The sequence below is a fragment of the Balaenoptera musculus genome, chromosome 4 (assembly GCF_009873245.2).
Source record: "Balaenoptera musculus isolate JJ_BM4_2016_0621 chromosome 4, mBalMus1.pri.v3, whole genome shotgun sequence".
NCBI lineage: Eukaryota > Metazoa > Chordata > Mammalia > Artiodactyla > Balaenopteridae > Balaenoptera > Balaenoptera musculus.
Genome location: NC_045788.1, coordinates 60,729,122 through 60,749,189, shown reverse-complemented (window position 1 = coordinate 60,749,189; position 20,068 = coordinate 60,729,122). Strand labels below are relative to the sequence as shown.

Here is a 20,068-nt window from a genome sequence, read left to right as displayed (position 1 = left end):
GGATAAATCCAAGGAAAAACATGCCAAGACACATATTAATCAAACTATCAAAAATTAAATACAAAGAAAAAATATTAAAAGCAACAAAGGAAAAGCAACAAATAACATACAAGGGAATCCCCATAAGGTTAACAGCTGATCTTTCAGCAAAAACTCTGCAAGCCAGAAGGGAGTGGCAGGACATATTTAAAGTGATGAAAGGTAAAAAACCTAAAACCAAGATTATTCTACCCAGCAACAATCTCATTCAGATTTGATGGAGAAATTAAAACCTTTACAGACAAGCAAAAGCTAGGAGAATTCAGCACCATCAAACCGGCTTTACAACAAATGCTAAAGGAACTTCTCTAGGCAGGAAACACAAGAGAAGGAAAAGACCTACAAAAACAAACCCAAAACAATTAAGAAATGGTAATAGGAACATACATATCGATAATTACCTTAAATGTAAATGGATTAAATGCTCCCACCAAAAGACACAGACTGGCTGAATGGATACAAAAACAAGACCTGTATGTATGCTGTCTACAAGAGACCCACTTCAGACCTAGGGACACATACAGACTGAAAGTGAGGGGATGGAAAAAGATATTCCATGCAAATGGAAATCAAAAGAAAGCTGGAGTAGCATTTCTCATATCAGATAAAACAGACTTTAAAATAAAGACTATTTTCGAGAGACAAAGAAGGGCACTACATAATGATCAAGGGATCAATCCAAGAAGAAAATATAACAATTGTAAATATTTATGCACCCAACATAGGAGCACTTCAGTACATAAGGCAAATGCTAACAGCCATAAAAGGGGAAATCGACAGTAACACAACCATAGTAGGGGACTTTAACACCCCACATTCACCAATGGACAGATTATCCAAAATGAAAATAAATAAGGAAACACAAGCTTTAAATGATACATTAAACAAGATGGACTTAATTGATATTTATAGGACATTCCATCCCAAAACAACAGAATACACTTTCTTCTCAAGTGCTTATGGAACATTCTCCAGGATAGATCATATCTTGGGTCATAAATCAAGCCTTGGGAAATTTTTAAAAATTGAAATTGTATCAAGTATCTTTTCAAACCACAACACTATGAGACTAGATATCAATTATAGGGAAAAAACTGTAAAAAATACAAACACATGGAGGCTAAACAATATGCCACTAAATAACCAAGAGATCACTGAAGAAATCAGAGGGAATCAAAAAAATACCTAGAAACAAATGACAATGAAAACACAACGACCCAAAACCTATGAGATGCAGCAAAAGCAGTTCTAAGAGGGAAGTTTATAGCAATACAATCCTACCTCAACAAACAAGAAAAATCTCAAGTAAACAACCTAACCTTACACCTAAAGCAATTAGAGAAGAAAGAACAAAAAAACCCCCCCCCAAAGTTAGCAGAAAGAAGGAAATCATAAAGATCAGATCAGAAATAAATGATAAAGAAATGAAGGAAACAATAGCAAAGATCAGTAAAACTAAAAGCTGGTTCTTTGAGAAGATAAACAATATTGATAAACCCCTAGCCAGACTCATCAAGAAAAAAAGGGAGAAAACTCAAATCAACAGAATTAGAAATAAAAAAGGAGCAGTAACAACTGACCCTGCAGAAATACAAAAGATCATGAGAGATTACTACAAGCAACTATATGCCAAGAAAATGGACAACCTGGAAGAAATGAACAAATTCTTAGAAAAGCACAACCTTCCGAGACTGAACCAGGACAAAAAAGAAAATATAAACAGACCAATCCCAAGCATTGAAATTGAAACTCTGATTAAAAATCTTCCAACAAACAAAAGCCCAGGACCAGATGGCTTCACACGTGAATTCTCTTAAACATTTAGAGAAGAGCTAACACCTATCTTTCTCAAACTCTTCCAAAACATAGCAGAGGGAGGAACACTCCCAAAGTCATTCTATGAGGCCACCATCACCCTGATACCAAAACCAGACAAAGATGTCACCAAAAAAAGAAAACTACAGGCCAATATCACTGATGAACATAGATGCAAAAATCCTCAACAAAATACTAGCAAACAGAATCCAACAGCACATTAAAAGGATCATACACCATGATCAAGTGGGGTTTATCCCAGGAATGGAAGGATTCTTCAATATATGCAAATCAATGTGATACACCATATTAACAAACTGAAGGATAAAAACCATATGATAATAGATGCAGAAAAAGCTTTTGACAAAATTCAACACCCATTTATGATAAAAACCCTCCAGAAAGTAGGCATAGAGGGAACTTACCTCAACATGATAAAGACCATATATGACAAACCCACAGCCAGCATTGTCCTCAATGGTAAAAAAATGAAACCATTTCCACTACGATCAGGAACAAGACAAGGTTGCCCACTCTCACCACTATTATTCAACATAGTTTTGGAAGTTTTAGCTGCAGCAATCAGAGAAGAAAAATAAATAAAAGGAATCCAGATCGGAAAAGAAGAAGTAAAGCTGTCACTGTTTGCAGATGACATGATACTATACATAGAGAATCCTAAAGATACTATACCAGAAAACTACTAGAACTAATCAATGAATTTGGCAAAGTTGCAGGATACAAAATTAATGCACAGAAATCTCTTGGCATTCCTATACACTAATGATGAAAAATCTGAAAGTGAAATTAAGAAAAGACTCCCATTTACCATTGCAACAAAAAGAATGAAGTATCTAGGAATAAACCTACCTAAGGAGACAGAAGACCTGTATGCAGAAAATTATAAGACACTGATGAAAGAAATTAAAGATGATACAAATAGATGGAGAGATATACCATGTTCTTGGATTGGAAGAATCAACATTGTGAAAATGACTCTACTACCCAAAGCAATCTACAGATTCAATGCAATCCCTATCAAACTACCACTGGCATTTTTCACAGAACTAGAATAAAAAATCTCACAATTTGTATGGAAACACAAAATAGCCAAAGCAATCTTGAGAAAGAAAAACGGAGCTGGAGGAATCAGGCTCTCTGACTTCAGACTATACTACAAAGCTACAGTAATCAAGACAGTATGGTACTGGCACAAAAACAGAAATATAGATCAATGGAACAGGATAGAAAGCCCAGAGATAAACCCACGCACCTATAGTCACCTTATCTTTGATAAAGGAGGCAAGAATATACAGTGGAGAAAAGACAGCCTCTTCAATAAGTGGTGCTGGGAAAACTGGACAGCTACATGTAAAGGAATGAAATTAGAACACTTCCTAGCACCATACATGAAAATAAAATGGATTAAAGACCTAAATGTAAGGCCAGACACTATAAAACTCTTAGAGGAAAACATAGGAAGAACACTCTTTGACATAAATCACAGCAAGATCCTTTTTAACCCACCTCCTAGTGAAATGGAAATAAAACCAAAAATAAACAAATGGGACCTATGAAACTTGAAAGCTTTTGCACAGCAAAGGAAACCGTAAACAAGACAAAAAGACAACCCTCAGAATGGGAGAAAATATTTGCAAATGAAGCAACTGACAAAGGATTAATCTCCAAAGTATACAAGCAGCTCATGCAGCTCAATACCAAAAAAAAAAAATAACCCAATCCAAAAATGGGCAGAAGACCTAAATAGACATTTCTCCAAAGAAGAAAGAACATATACAGATTGCCAACAACACATGAAAAGATGCTCAACATCACTAATCATTAGAGAAATGCAAATCAAAACTACAACGAGGTATCACCTCACACTGGTCAGAATGGCCACCATCAAAAAATCTACAAACAATAATTGCTGGAGAGGGTGTGGAGAAAAGGGATCCCTCTTACACTGTTGGTGGGAAAGTAAATTGATACAGCCACTATGGAGAACAGTATGGAGGTTCCTTAAAAAACTAAAAATAGAACTACCATATGACCCAGCAATCCCACTACTAGGCATATACACTGAGAAAACCATAATTCAAAAAGAGACATGTACCGCAATGTTCATTGCAGCTCTATATACAGTAGGCAGGACATGGAATCAACCTAAGTATCCATCGACAGATGAATGGATAAAGAAGATGTGGCACAATATTACTCAGCCATGAAAAGAAACGAAATTGAGTTATTTGTAGTGATGTGGATGGACCTAGAGTCTGTCATACAGAGTGAAGAAAGTCAGAAAGAAAAACAAATACCATATGGTAACACATATATAGAGAATCTGAAAAAAAAAATGGTTCAATGAACCTAGGGGCAGGACAGGAATAAAGATGCCGATGTATAGAATGGACTTGAGGACACAGGGAGGGGGAAGGGTAAGCTGGGACAAAGTGAGAGAGTAGCACTGACATATATACACTACCAAATGTAAAATAGATAGCTAGTGGGCAGCAGCTACATAGCACAGGGAGATCAGCTCAGTGCTTTGTGACCACCTAGAGGGGTGAGATAGGGAGGGTGGGAGGGAGATGCAAGAGGGAGAGGATATGGGGATATCTGTATACATATAGCTGATTCAGTTTGTTATACAGCAGAAACTAAACACTGTAAAGCAATTATACTCCAATAAAGAGGTTAGAAAAGAAATACTACACAGGGGAATTCCCTGGCCATCCAGTGGTTAGGACTCTGCACTTCCACTACAGGGGCCACAGGTTCGATCCCTGGTCAGGGAACTAAGATCCTGCAAGCCACATGGCATGGCCAAAAGAAAAAAAAAAACACTACATGTTCTACTCCTCTCTTGGTTGATCCCAATTAGTAGATTAAAGGAGCTGAGAACTCTTTCAGGAAGAAAGTCTGTATACTTTTGTTAAGCTCATGATTTCCCAAACTTATTTGACTACAGAACCCTTTTCTTAGTGGAATATAACATCCCATGTGTAAAGGGAAAGAGTAAGCTGCTGTAACAAAGATATCCAACAATAGAGTGACTTAAAGAATATTTCTGTCTTGTGAAACCACCTGGGTTGGGCCTGCAGGCTGCTGTGCTCCACACGGTCATTTAGTGGCCCAGGTTCCTTCCTTCTGGTTTTTCTGCCATCTGCTAGAGCATTGTCTTTGCCTACATCATCAAAAGCAGGTCTCAGGAATGTCCAGTTTCCAGATCGCAGGAAGAGGAAAGAACTTGGAAGATACGCATGCGTAATATTTTAAGGCCCAGTGTGCAAGTGGCACGCAAAATCTTTTCTTATATTCCCTTAGTGAAAGCTTTGTTGCATGGCCACACCAAGCTGCAAGAAGTATTGGGAAGCTAGCTAGGAGGCCATTGCCCAACTACAACTTTATTACTGTGCGTCAGTGTCACCCAGCCAGCCTGCAGCAGAGGAGGAACTAGAATCCATGTTTTCCAACTCCTAGGCCAAGATTCTAAGTTACCACACTAGCATTTGCTTATCAGTCAACAAGTATCAAGTGTCTCTTGAGTTCCAAGTTTATTGTCAGATGAGGATAGAAAGCTTTTTAAAATATAGTTTCACTAATCCTCTACAAAATATTTGTCAATTGCATCTTTAATCTGGTAGCTGTTTTTGTCTATGGATAAGCTTTTCAAATATGGCTATTATAAAAGTAGCAAGAATTGTAGGTTTATACCATAATATTTTAATTTGCCAGGGAACATATACCATGGAAATTAACAAAAGGAAAACAGGGTAGAGAATCTTGAAATGGACCCAGATACATCTCAGAATTTATAAAAAAGGCATTTCAAATTAGTTCTGAACCAAAAAGATAAATGTTTTGTAAAAGTGGTGTTTGGACCACTGGATAGCAATATGGAAAAAATAATAGTAAATTTACCTCAGCCCTTAAAATCATTCATATCAATGCCAAAACCTCGGCCTCTGTGCACTGGTGCCAAATCGAATCTCAGAGACAGAATTTTGGGTGAAGTAGAAAGAATAACTTTATTGCTTTGCCAGGCAAAGGGGGCACAGTGGGCTTGTGCCTCTCAAAAACAGTGTGTCCTCATCCCAGAGGGATTTGGTGAGCAGTTTTATAGCAATGGTTCAAGGCCAGAGTTGCTGATAAGGATTAGGGTGTGTGCAGGGCCTGCACTCCTTTAATCTGGCCTCAGGTGGTCTCCTGATGAGCTTCTGTGGTTCCTTTAATCTGGAATGAAGAATGCTAACATCTTCCATTTGTTGGGCGTTTTAATTCTGTAAAGAGCTCAAAGATATTGTTATGTGTATCCCTTGAGGTGGAACCAGGACCTGCCCCAGGGCTGCACTATTGTTTCTTGACTGCTCCTCCTTTGTCTCTGCATTGCTCCCTTCCCACAGGGTTCTGCTTTGTTTCACTATTGTTCAAGTGTGTGACTTAAAGAAATCATGGGGGCTTCCCTGGTGGCGCAGTGGTTGAGAATCTGCCTGCCAATGCAGGGGACACGGGTTCAAGCCCTGGTCTGGGAAGATCCCACATGCCACGGAGCAACTAGGCCCGTGAGCCACAACTACTGAGCCTGCGCGTCTGGAGCCTGTGCTCCACAACAAGAGAGGCCATGATAGTGAGAGGCCCGTGCACCGCGATGAACAGTGGCCCCCACTTGCCACAACTAGAGAAAGCCCTCGCACAGAAACGAAGACCCAACACAGCCAAAAAAAAAGAAAAGAAATCATGAAAGTCACAACATTTTAAAAAGAATCTTGAATAGGATAAAGTCTTTCCAGGCAAAAACTAAAACCAGAAGCTACAAAGGAAAATCTTGACAAATTAAGCTATGTAAGAGGCAAAAACTTATATGTAGAAAATAGGAAAAATTGAAACTCAAAAGGTAAATACATTTTCAAAACATATGACACAAGACTAATTTCCTTGGTGTACAAAGAGTGTTTACAAATCAATAACAATGGAAAAAGAAATGGGCAAAGGACATGAATACATAGGGAAAAAATTCAAAATCCAGTAAATATATGAAAAGAGGCCAATCATTTTTCATTATCAGACTGTCCAACATTTAAAACTTTGATAATACCCAGTGTTGGAGAAGCTATAGGAAAACCAGCACTCTCATACACTGTTGGTAAGAGTGTAAATTAGTACTATCATTTTAGAAGAGAATTTGTAACAGCTTTCAAAAATTTAAAATAAGTATATGATTTGATCCAACAGTTCCACTTCTAGGAATTTATTTTAATGATCAACTCATACAAATGAGCAAAGAATTATATGTACAGATGTTCATTTTAGGATCACTTTTAACAGGAAAACATGTAGTGAGAAATTGGAAACAACCTAAATGTCTGTGGTTGTGTAAAAATGTATCCCCAGATTGAGACTCCTTCCTTCAAAGAGTGGAGTCAAATTACCTTCTCTTTAAGTGTGGGCTGTACTAATGACTCAGGAAATAGAATGTGGTGGAAATGATGCTCATTGACTTTCAGGTCTAGGTTATAAAAAGCATTTTAGTTTTTTCCTCATTCTCCCTCTTGGGTTACTCACTGTAGAAGCCAGCTGCCATATTGAGAGAACACTGAAGCAGCCCAAAGGAGAGACCTGCGTGGCAGGAACTGAAGCCTCCTGCCAACAGCCATGTGTGTGAGCCCCTGGGGGGTAGACTCTCCAGCCCTAGTCAAGCCTTCAGATGGCTTCAGCTCCAGCTGATGTCTTGGCTGAAACTTCATGAGAGACCTGGAGCGAGAAGAACCCAGCGAAACCACTCTTGAATTTACTACCAGAGGGCCATGAGATAATAAATGTTTGCTGTTTTAACCACCTAAGTTTTGTTAACAACAGATAACAAATATATTAAATATAAAAAGCTGATTGATAAAATATTGTACTGACATACAATGGAACTCTATGCAGCTATTAAAAATCTTCTGCTTGAGATGTAGAAAGCTAGAAAGAGCACTATCCCCACACTTGCAAGATCAGATAATCTGGAAAATATGCAAATCCACAACTTTTTGTGGACCCATGAGAGAGCTGAGTTCACCCGGCACCTATATAGCCTGAAGACCAAGGAAAGAGAGGCACCTACAAAGAGAGATGGAACTCCAAGCACTTGCCTACCTGGAGCAGGCACTGCTATATGCTGGCAAAGAGAGTTCTGCTAAATTTGTTAGTGGCCCAGTGTAGGCTTGCAAGAGAAAATAGAAACCCAGGGACCACAGACATAATGAATATTTGCATCCACGTGCAGACTTTTCTCCTCCAGTGGTCTCACTGGGCACTCACAAAAAAGATTAGTAGAAGTCCTGAGAAAGCATCCTTGAGGGCATAGCCTGGGGAAGGGGAATATCAGTTGCTGCAGGAAAGACATGAGACAAGGCTTGGATCCTATTGCCCCATATTTCTGACAGAACAAAAGTAGAACCAGCTGCCCAAGAACAGGCAATAAACACACCCTTACAGGGCTGGTAAATCCAACTGCAGCTGGGGAAAAATAATGGAATAAAAACCAAACCTCTGATCCTGGGAGAGAGGTGGGAATATGTGCTGTGCCCAAAACTACTGCTGGGGGAGGGATAGAAACACTTTGAAGGTCACACCCCCTCAAGACCCAGGGACAGAGTGCATGCCTGCCTGAGACTTAGAACAGAGCACCTCACAGCTCAGTCCCCAGCCCCAGGCTAACAAGCACTGACTATCAAGTAACAGTGGAGTCTGCTGGGAGAGCTACAAGGGCATGGAGAGACTCTGACACATACCAGGGAAGACCTAAAGCTGAGGGTGCAGCACACATTGAGAAAAACATTTGGTCAAACAATGCCATACCTTACACACAGGTAACACTTGAGGAATCTGAAGTGCATGGTGTACTTAGGCTAACTGTAGCAACAACAAACTCAAGGATCTACACAAAGGAGTGAAGACTGCAGGAAATGGTAATCACATAAGTAAGTACTGAAGCTTTTTCCCCTCATTATTTATGTCTCCTTAAAAGATAATTGACTATTTAAATAAAAAAAGAACAAGAATATGTTGTGGAGTTTATAACATATACAGAATTAAAACGTATGACAAGAGAACAGAGGCCAAGAGGGAAAAAACAAGTACACTGTAGTAAGATTCTTCTATGTGAAGTGGTATTAAGATCATCTGAAGGTACACTGTGATACCGTAAAGATATATACCATAAACTCTAAAGCAAACCTTAAAATAAAATGACAGAGTTATAACTAATAAGCCAACAGATGAGATAAAATGGAATTTAAAAAAACAGCTAATCCAAGAGTGGGTGGAGAAATGAGACCACAAACAGGTAGGAAAAATAGAAAACAGTTGCCAAGATGGTAGATATAAATGTAACCATATCAATAATCATGATTTGAACACCCCTATTAAAAGGGGGTTGTTATCAAATTGGATATTTTAAAAATAAAAGAAGAAGAAAAAAGACTGCCCTTGTGACCTACAAGAAACCCACCTTAAATATTGTTAAACAAGGAGGCCTTTAGACTGAGGTGGCTTTAATGCCTTAGTAGCCTATGTAAGCAAACCAAAACCTACACCGGAAATGCCTCAAGGTTAAGAAACTGAAACCTAAGGACAACCAATCACAAACAGCCAGCTTGGCTCTCTCAAATAATGCAAGCACTTAAGCTATAACAAATCAAATAATTTCCTTGCTTTGCTTGTGCCTCTTCTCTAGAAAAGTCTTTCCCCTAGCTTTTGTCAGCGGAGCTCTCCCAACTACTTCTGGTTTGGCCCTGCCCGATCTGAATTGAGTTTTGCTCAAATGAACTTAAAAAGTTTTTAATATGCCTCATTTTATCTGACAGTATAAAGACACAAATAGAGTAAAAGTAAAAGGATGGAAAAAGATATCCCAAACTAATAACACTAATTAAAAGAAAGCCAGAATGACAATGTTAATATAAAAACAAAGTGGGTCTCAGGACAAAGAATCTGACCAAAAATCAAGATCATTTAAAAATAATAAAGCGGGGCTTCCCTGGTGGCGCAGTGGTTGAGAATCTGCCTGCCAATGCAGGGGACACGGGTTCGAGCCCTGGTCTGGGAAGATCCCACATGCCACGGAGCAACTAGGCCCGTGAGCCACAACTACTGAGCCTGCGCGTCTGGAGCCTGTGCTCCGCAACAAGAGAGGCCGCGATAGTGAGAGGCCCGTGCACCGCGATGAAGAGTGGCCCCCGCTTGCCACAACTAGAGAAAGCCCTCGCACAGAAACGAAGACCCAACACAGCCATAAATTAAATAAATAAATAAATAAATATTTTAAAAGTGTATATTAAAAATAATAAAGCGGTTAATCCATCAAGAGGACATACCAATCCTAAATGTTTACACATCAATAACAGAGCTTTGGAATACACAAAGCAAAAACAGAACTGCAAAGAGAAATAAACAAATCCACAATTTAATCTGATATTTCAACTCTTCTCTTGTAAGAATTGATAAAACAATGAAGAAAAAATCAGTAAGAATATAGAATACTTGAACAACACTGTCAACCAATTTAACCTAATAACATTTATAGAACACTGAATCCAACAACAAAAGAATACACACATTCTTCTGAAGTTCACATGGAACATTTAACAAGACAGACCACTGTTATGGGCTGAATTGTGTTCCCCCCTGCTGTTTGGTCCCATCCTGTTGATGGTGATGCTCTTGCCTAGGAACTAGGAACACCTGAGGCACTCACCCAAGCTTGTGGGGCCGGTGTTGTGGCTGGACTAGCCCGTGTGGTTCTTATAATGGTTGCAGTACACACTTCAGCCAGAAACCATCAGGGAGCTTTGAGGAACAAGATTTACTACTCATAGGTCCTGGAGGGTACACAGCACACTCAAGGGTCATGAAGCAAGGTCACAGGTTGAGAGAGACAGAGAGCACAAACCTGGGGCTCTGCCTTTGTTAGGGCCCAAGGGTGGGGTGTTTAGGGTTTCACAGGTTCACTCTTTATTGGCTAATTTAAAGCATAAGAGAGGGAATTAGGGAATGGAAAGGGAGAAGCTAAAGAATGTTGAAGAACAAAGTTGGAGGGCTAATAATACCTGATTTCAAGGTTTATTGTAAAGTTACAGCAATCAAGGCAATTTGATCTTGACATAAAGATAGAAAATTATACCAGTGGAACAGGATAGACCCATATACATGTGGACAACTGATATTCAACAAAGGTACAAAAGCAAAAGAGTGAAGAAAGGATAATTTTTTCAGCAATGAGCTAATCCACATCTCAAATCATATGGAATTCTCAATAAGAGATTTCTCATCAGAAACCATCAAGGCCAGAAGGCAATGAGATGATATATTAAAGTGCTGAAAGGAAAAAAACTGTCAATTAAGAATTCTATATCCACAAAACTGTCCTTCAAAACTGAAGGAGAAATTAAGACATTCCAGATAAACAAGAACTGAGATAATTTGTCACTAAAAAACCTTCCCTACAAGAAATGCTAAAAGGAGTCCTTCAGAAATGAAAGGTTACTAGACAGTAACTCAAATCCACATGAAGAAATAAAGAGCACCAATAAATGTAACTACATAGGTAAATATAGCAGATATTATAAAAAGATTTTTTTTGTTTGTCATAGTCAGCTCTGGCTACTGTAACAAATTACCGTAGACTGAATAACTTAAACAACAGATTTATTTCTCACAAGTTTGGAGACTGGGAAGTCTGAGATCAGGGTGCCAGCATGGTGGCATTCTGGTGAGGGCCAGTTTCCTGGCTTGTAGACAGCTGCTTTCTTGCTATATCCTTATGTGGTGGAGAGCAGAGAGAGAACTAGCTCTCTTCCCCTTCCTATAAGGACACTAATCCCATCATGAGGGCTCCACCCTCATAATCTAATTACCTCCCAAAGTCTCCACTTTCAAATACCACCACATTAGAGCTTCTGTATATGAATTTTGAGGGAACACAAACATTTCCTCTATAGCATTGTTTGTAACTCCTTTTTCTCTTATCTGATATAAAAGATAACTTCATAAAGCAATCATTATAAACCCATGATGGTGGATATACAATGAATAAAGATGTAATTTATATGGCAATAACAGCAAAAAGGAAGGGGAGACAATGGAAATAGATAGAAGCAAAGTTTTTATATACTATTGAAGTTAAGATAGTATTAATCCAAACTAGATTGCTATAGGCTGAGATGTACAGTAATCTTCAGGGCAACCACTAAGAAAATAACTCCCCAGGCCCGTCCAGTCAGGCTTATCACCACTCAAGAGATTTTGCTCCTGTGGCCAGCAGAAAGGGCACAGGCTTCAGGGCCAGACAAGCCATGATGCAAATTTTAGCCTGTTATGTGATGCTGGGTGGTTCATTTTCCACATCAGTAAAGTGGGGATTTAAAAAATCTACCCTGTAGAGGTGCCATATGCATTACACAGTGTCAGGCACATAATAGGGATTCCTTATATGGAAACCATTATTACTGCTATTATTATTATTATTATTGCTATTCTCCAAGTACCCAGATCCTCTATGACCTTCAGTCTCTCCAAGGTTCAACCCCTATAAAGTCATCTCTGACTATTCCTTTCCTCATCTAGTGTGTTTCTAAGTAGCAAACAATTGGTCAGTCACTCTCTAGCTATTTATATCAATAAATGTTGTTTCTCAACTAGGCAGTAAGCAACTTGAAAGCATATATTATATTCTAGTCCAGAGCACCTCTTCAGCGGTAGTACAGCATAGTGCTTAAAATCCTAGACTTTCAAGCCAGACTGGATTCATAGCCCAGCTTCTTCATTTATTATCTAAGTGATTCTGGGCAAGTCACTTGACCTCTCTGTGCTCAGTTTCCCCATCTGTGAAATGGGACAACAATAATACTATAGTGCCCACATAGAGTGGCTGTGGGGCTTAAATGGAATAAGAAGAGTGTCTGGCACAGAGTATCTGCTTAATTATTGTCTGTTGAATAAAGTGACTCAAAGTCCAGAATTCTATATAGCAAGTAGCTGAAATTAGGTCAACTGACACAAATTAATCTTCACCTTCCACCATAAAAATTCAGTTTGGAAACACACCCCTTGCTTTGGTAAATTTGCTTGATTAGAGCAACATAGTAAGATAAAAAAGTTGCCAAAGTTGTTTTTCAGGAAATTGTTTGAGACTAAACTGAAAGCCCTAAACCTAGTAATCAGGAGGGTATCCTCATAAACTGCCTATATGTGTGTTCCTCATGGGGACTCACAGCTCTGGGAGAGAGACCACCATTGTTTTGTCTAATTAGTAGAGGAAGGAGATAAGACATGAAAAGGTTACCTTTTGAAGATATTCAATATTATTTGTGTTCCAGGAAAACCATCTGGGAGTAGTCATTATTATCCCTGTTATACAACAGAAGAAACAGAGGCTCAGAGAGGTTACCCAAGGTCATACAGCCGGTGAGTTGGCAGGGCCAGATTCAAACCCAGATCTCCCTGATTCCTAAGCTCACATGCCCCCCCCCTCCCCACAGTGTGAGGTTCCCAGGTAAGGCTGCCTTGAGCAGAGAACAGGGCTGCCTCAGACTTCTTGTGAAAACACACAGAGACAGACAGCACTCTACCCACGGAGTTTTGACTCCTGCTCACCCTCAGGACTGAGGGACTGGTTTTCTCCTGGCTGAGAAGGGTCTCTGGGTTTACAGAAATGTACTCAAGGTCTTAGAGAAAAATGGAGACCCAACTTATGAGAGAAGGAAGCAGGCACTGCCACAGATCCACCACCTCTTGTGGAAAATGATCTCAGATGCCCTTCACCTTGGCTGGGGGACATGCCCCATCCCCCATCCCGTCGCTCACAAACACTAAAGGCAGAAATGAAAGTGCCTGCCTTCACACAAGGGCCACTTATGGTTTCCCTCCCCACTCAGCGCACCACTTGGGAGGGCCTTTCAGTTACTTCTCATAACGCAAGTGACTTTGTTTTCTCTGCCACCAGTGAATAAGGGGCAGAAGGAGGTGTCTACTTTGTTGCCAGAACCTGCCCTGGAATTAGCCTTGCACCATTCGGAAGACCCAGCCGTGCTGAGCGCTGAGCCTAGCAGCCCCGTGGCGAGGCAGTGGTACTCCCTGGCCCCCCAGTCATGTCCTGGCAGCTCTCTGCAGTGGTGGTGCTCTTCGTGTCCCTGGCCGGTGAGTGACACACATGGCTTTCCATGGTGACCCTGCTGCATCCAGTCCTATTAAATGTAAATGCATTCTAGTGCCAGTGACCAAGGTGGGACAGGACAGACTGGAGATAGCTGTAGTGGCTTCAGCTACTGTGGGTACTTGACTTGGGACTGCCTCTTTATTACCTTACGTGTGGAGCACACCTTCATTTTTTTTTCCAGAGGCTTTCACAGTTTGGACTTGTTTTCCATGAGTCAGGCAGAGTAGGTGTCAACCCTGGAAGACAGTGACACTGCCCCTGGTTCCCAAATGGTCTCTAGGCACCTGATTAGGGAGAGTTTGTAGAAATCTCTTCGATTTAAGAGATGGAGAACTGAGCCAGGGCTTAGAAATGGGGCTCTTGCCAAGAGCCTGGGGAAATCATGTCATGCCTTGCTTTTTCTGCTTTTCTTAAATGGAGCGCTATGTGTATATTATGTAACAGTGAGTTGTGAAGATGAACGAGATGTGGTCTGACAAACTGTGCCATCTCAGAAAGATGTAAGCCGGGGCATCAAAGATTTCTTGTTTCATTACCAGTATAGGTCAGATCAAAGAGACTGTCTGGGAAGCTGAGATTTTAATGATTCTTTTATGTCTGCTTTCACCAAGAACATTTTCTCCCTAGGACATTGAGTCCTCTTATGTGCTTTATCAAGTTTGCTGGTTGATTCACAATTCCTTCTACTACCACTGACTTGAACATGTGAGGGAACTAGCTCTGTCCACGTGGCCTCACTAACACGCTCAAATGGGAGACACAGCTGCAGTTGAGTGTAACATGAATTGTCGTGAAAGTTGGGTGAAAGTTCAGGCCAGCTACCCTAATCCAGGCTGTTTTTCTTTGTGCCACACTTTCAGAATTAGAGTTTCACATTCTCTTGGAGGCAAAATGAAAAGTAATCATTATATTTAGCAGAGCAAGCCAATGAAAAAGCAGAGGATCTCAATGTAGCAGTGACCCTCAGTGACCTGTCTGTGGGCACCAGTTCGATGGCTGGCAGACGACTGGTGGATTCAGGAAGGCAATGAACGTGTGATAAATGCACAGGCAGGTGGAAAGGAAATGCCCACGTTGCCCTTTCGTCTCCGAGCCGTACATTCTTAGAGGTGAACATGGGTGCTCAGCTAACAAATGGCAGCCCCTGAGATTTGCACCCAGGAAGTTCAGCTTCAGGGTCCATGCTCTGCACTTCTGCACTACACTTCTGCAGGCCTATGTTCAAGAAATACTTGTTGAATTGCATGTGAGCGAAAACCATTCGACATTTTGCTTGGAGAGACATAGATTTTAGGTAAGCTAACTATGTAATCTTTATCCAGTCACTTTATCCACCCCATAAAATGAGATTTAAGTTTGTATCAGTTAAGTTGAGGTTCAGCTGCACATAAGAGACAAGCGCCAAATAGTGAATTAAACAAGGTAAGTATTTGTTTCCCTCTCAAGTGAAAACAAGTCCAGAGGAATTCAGACCAGGTCTGTGTGAGGACTCATTCTTGTGGACCCACCATCCAATGTGTGACTTCCACCTGCAAGGTCTCCTCATGGTTCTAGATGTCTGCTGGAGCTCCAGCCATCACATACACATTGCAGGCTGATTAAAGGAGGAAACAGGAAGGCAAGAGAGAGGCCCCCTAGGTGACTGAGCTCCCTTCAAGCAGCCTTCCCAGAGGCCCACATACCCTACCACTTTTATTGCTTTGGCTTGAACTCAGTCACACATTCCTACCCATCTGGAAAGGAGGCTTAGAGTTGGGGGGCTTTATTCCACGCAGCAAGTGCTCAGCTTAAACTCATGGTTCGGTTACTAAGGAAAAAGGAGAGACTGGATTTTGGCATAGTCAGCCAGCAGTCTCTGACACAGGGCTAGAGCCCCTTCTGCTCAAGGGTTTTCTTTGAGCCTCAAGTCCCACAGAAAACTGACAGAGGCAGGATTTACATCTCTCTGCTAAAAGGCCTAAGATTAAACGTGAAACTGTGAGCAGAATCTTGTCAAGGGCCCACCCCTGCTGCCCCACACATCCAGAAACCGTCTTCCTGCCGCATCCAGCTAGGGCTACCTCTGCTGCCCGGGGAGGTGCCAGAGAAAGTGCTCAGGAGTTAAGCTCGACTCCCTGCCCCTGGACATGGCCACAGCACTCCATTTACTCCTCAGCTGTGCTCCTTAGAGCTCTGCAAAAGGTAGCCTCTGAGACCTGCCAGGTCTGCTCCCTGCTGGCCCTCCCCCGACCCCTCCTCACACCCTCCCAAGCTCCCATAATGCTGACTCCTTGCTGTTCTGAAGAGACATGCCAGGTTCTGAAGCCCCAGGCCTTTACACATACTCTTTCTCCTGCCTGTGGGATGCCATCTACTTTCCTGTCTGCCTGAAGAATTTCTCCTTGTGATGGATTCCCCACCCCACCCCATAGCATTCGGGGCCTGCTTCAATAATAACACCTGTCACACTGAGGAGTGTAGTCCATTTCTGTGTCTGCCTCACAAGGCTTTGCGCCCCTGAGAACAAAGACCTACCCCCAGTACCTGGCCTGGAGCTTGGCTCAGAGGAGGCGCCTCTGTATCTGTTGAATTGGGTGTGATGGGGAAACCAAACTAAGGCTCTCTGGGAAGGCCCGAATGTCTGGGAAATACCTAAAGAAGCAGTCCTTGTGTGGTCACTGGCTTTCCCAGGGCCTGGCCGATGGGTTATCTCTCAGCTCCTCCTGCAAGTTGTAGGGAAACCAAAACCTTCTCACGCCCCTTCCTGCAGTTCACCATCTAGAGGAATACAAACAAGGGGTTAAGGCTCTGGGGTACTCATTTGCTGAGTCTCTTGGAGTGGGAGCTTGGCAAATCAGTGTGTGGACTTCAGGCTGTGTTCTTTTGAGTGGAAGGAGAACTGAGAGAGTCTGAGCTATGCCCTGCCCTTGCTTCTGCCCACTGCCCTCTTTGTGGGTTTCAGACAGACCAGTGAACTTGACTAAACATCTAGGCCAAAGATCCCATTTAAAAACTATGACCCAATTTTGACCAAGATTGGTCATATATGTGTGGTCATAAACATAGATTTTGTAAAACAGAGTATTTTTCAGAGTATTATTTCCATTGAGTACCTAACAAACACATGAACTTTCTGGGATGTATTTCAATGCACAGCATAGCTACCTCTGTCAAATTCCCATCTAATTGCCTGCCCATCTTTTATACCCCACACTCCTACAGGGAGATGAGGAGAGGAGGGGAGGGACCAGAGTGGAGAAGGAGAAGAATATTAGAACAATATTTCCCAGACTTGTTTAATTGTAACACACTCTGTTACTTTCAGTCACTTTTGGTCCTGCCACCTACCAGCCCAGGCTCCTGTCCGCCACAAGGTCACATACCATATGGAGACACCATCACCTCCAGGCACCTCACAAAGACTTCCTATATACCAAGCACACTTGACAGTGTACCATGAGTCTTCTTGTCCTGTTTGGGGTGCTGTGCATTCATGAATGGCCAATGTGTTTTTTCCCCTTACTTGAGTTCATTCATCACTGCTGAGAGAGGAGTTCTAATTGCATTATGGGGAAGGCTCCCCCTTTGAAAGGGTGTGCTACTCAGTTGAGGAAATTCTACTCGGTTGAGAAGATTTGCTTTAGTTCATAAGCATAAGCTGTACACAGTGGGATTTTATCAAGGACCTAATCTTCCAGGAGAGCAAAAGTCAGGTGGTTCCCAGTCTCCCAGAGTTTTCTGCAGCAATCTTTGCTTTTTACTACAAGATATTCCTAGATACCACAACTGGGAGTAAATTCTATTTCTTCATAGTAATACTATGACCCTAACTGGGTTCCCGTTGGGTTCTTGCTGTTCAGCCCAAATGAATTATGCAAGTAAATCTTCAACAACTGTCAACCTTCATAACAATCTTGAAAGGGCAAATCTTGCTCCAAGCTCTACAGTATGGGCATGAAGACTCCACGTATGATTTTACAAAGATTTGTAAAGTAAATCTGTAGCCCATAAAATCTGCAACTCTCAAACATCATACATTTCAATTGTCCAAATAAACATTTTAGATACAAGAAAAGACTCTTTAGTAATAGCCTCACGTAACTTAATGTCATTAATAATGTCTTCTTTAAAGGTTATCAAAGGCATTTTGAACTGATACTTTTGTCCTTCCCATTTTGCAAACCAGCTGTGCAGAAATAATTTATAAGTGTTACTACTGGGCTTAAAGTTAGCCTTTTCTTCTGGAAAATAATCACTCTTTTAGCATGTGGACCTTTGAAAGACTCACTGAGGACCACCATTATGAGGGTTTAGTGAACTGGGGTCACTGGAGGGGCACCCTACTCTCCTCTCCTCTGCTTTTGTCTCTTCTCTTACCATTCTTCCCAGTGACATGCACCACCTCCACCCATCCCCAGATCCAAGGGCAGGCTTTAGTTCAGACAGGGGCTTGAGTTTCAGCTTCAAAATTTACTAGTTGTGTGATTATGGTCAAGTTAATAGAATTTTCTAAACCTGAGTTTCCTCATCTGAAAGACAGATAAAGATTAGTACCCATCAGAGGGTTTTTGAGAAGAGCTGGTGAAAGAAGACCCTTGACCTGAGGCCTGCCATGTAGTAAGTGTTCAGTAACTTGGAATTTTTGTTGCTATGGGGAAAGTACCCACCTAGAAATGTATTGGATGAAAGGGAGAGATAGTAAAGGTGTTTACGGATGACTTTAATTAGATATGAAATTCAGGACTCTATAAACACCAGCATAGAGTGATCTTCTTTCCCTTTTCCCTGTGTTTTTACAAGTCACTGCCCAGCACCGGGCAGTAACAGCTCCAATGAGTGAAAATACAAGGCGTAAACATAGTGAAACCATAGCATTGAAGAGACAGCGCCATCTCTCAGTGTACCTCATCATAAGCTCCCAAGGGACATCATCTGCAGTTGTCTACTTTCTGGCTTGCTCTGTGCTTGGAAGGAGACAAGGATAGAACTATTCTGGTTGAAAAAGATTCAGAGGCCTTCGGCCCTGAAGGGATGGCCCAGGAGAGAACCTATGACAATAATACACACTCTAGGTATGCTTAATATTCCAGGAAGGCTTTCACTCAAACCACCTTGTTTGAGCCTGTTAATAATCCTAGGAGGTCTACAATGCTATAACCACCATGTACACATTCAGTTATTTATTCATTCATTCCGTATCCACTGAAAACCGTCTATGTGCACACACTGGTGGTGAAAAAAATTACCCACAGTTCCCACCTTGAGGTTGCTTTTCATCTAGTGGGAGAGAGGCACAATTAATAAACATATAATCAGGGCTGATATTCTGCTGGTACACACTGTCTGGACAGGCTTATTGTTAAATATTTGAATACCATCCCCTTATATAATTACAAGCTGTGATTAGTTCAGTGAAGGCAATGAATATAATACTGTGATGGAGAATTGTGAGGGTGGGGAGCTGTTTTATGTGGGGAGGATGGGGAAGACTCTTTGAGAAGCTGACATTTAAGCCAAACCATGAAGGATGGCACACCAGATATATCAGAGCACTTATGGATTAATTTAATTTCTTAGTTGGAAAAGTCTGCGCCACTCTAAAGGTTAAGTAAGGGAATGACAGAAACTGGGCTACATTTTGAAAACTGATGGCGGGCTTCCCTGGTGGCTCAGTGGTTAAGAATCCGCCTAACAATGCAGGGGGCACGGGTTCGAGCCCTGGTCCAGGAAGATCCCACGTGCCACGGAGCAACTAAGCCCGTGTGCCACAACTACTGAGCCTGTGCTGTAGAGCCCGCGAGCCACAACTACTGAGCCTGTGCTCTAGAGCCCGTGAGCCACAATACTGAGCCCATACACCACAACTACTGAAGCCCAAGCGCCTAGAGCCCGTGCTCCACAACAAGAGAAGCCACGGCAATGAGAAGCCCGCGCACCACAAGGAAGAGTAGCCCCCGCTCGCCGCAACTAGAGAAAGCCTGCGCGCAGCAACGAAGACCCAACGCAGCCATAAATAAATAAATTTATTAAAAGAAA

The 20,068-nt window shown here is 41.6% G+C and overlaps 1 protein-coding gene across 2 annotated transcripts in view; it reads left to right on the top strand.

Moving 5' to 3' along the window:
* Positions 1 to 13,224: 13,224 nt before the first annotated feature.
* LAMP3 (lysosomal associated membrane protein 3) overlaps positions 13,225 to 20,068 on the top strand; it is a 33,310-nt gene continuing 26,466 nt past the window's right edge. Inside the window, exons 1-2 of one of the 2 annotated variants that reach the window (XM_036849581.1) lie at positions 13,225 to 13,302; positions 13,841 to 14,034. In XM_036849581.1, the coding sequence (XP_036705476.1) occupies positions 13,986 to 14,034 (49 nt within the window). In that variant the 5' untranslated portion in view covers positions 13,225 to 13,302; positions 13,841 to 13,985. Of the gene's footprint in view, positions 13,303 to 13,840; positions 14,035 to 18,568; positions 18,650 to 20,068 lie in introns of those variants that run through there. The other variant, XM_036849582.1, reaches the window with a different exon arrangement.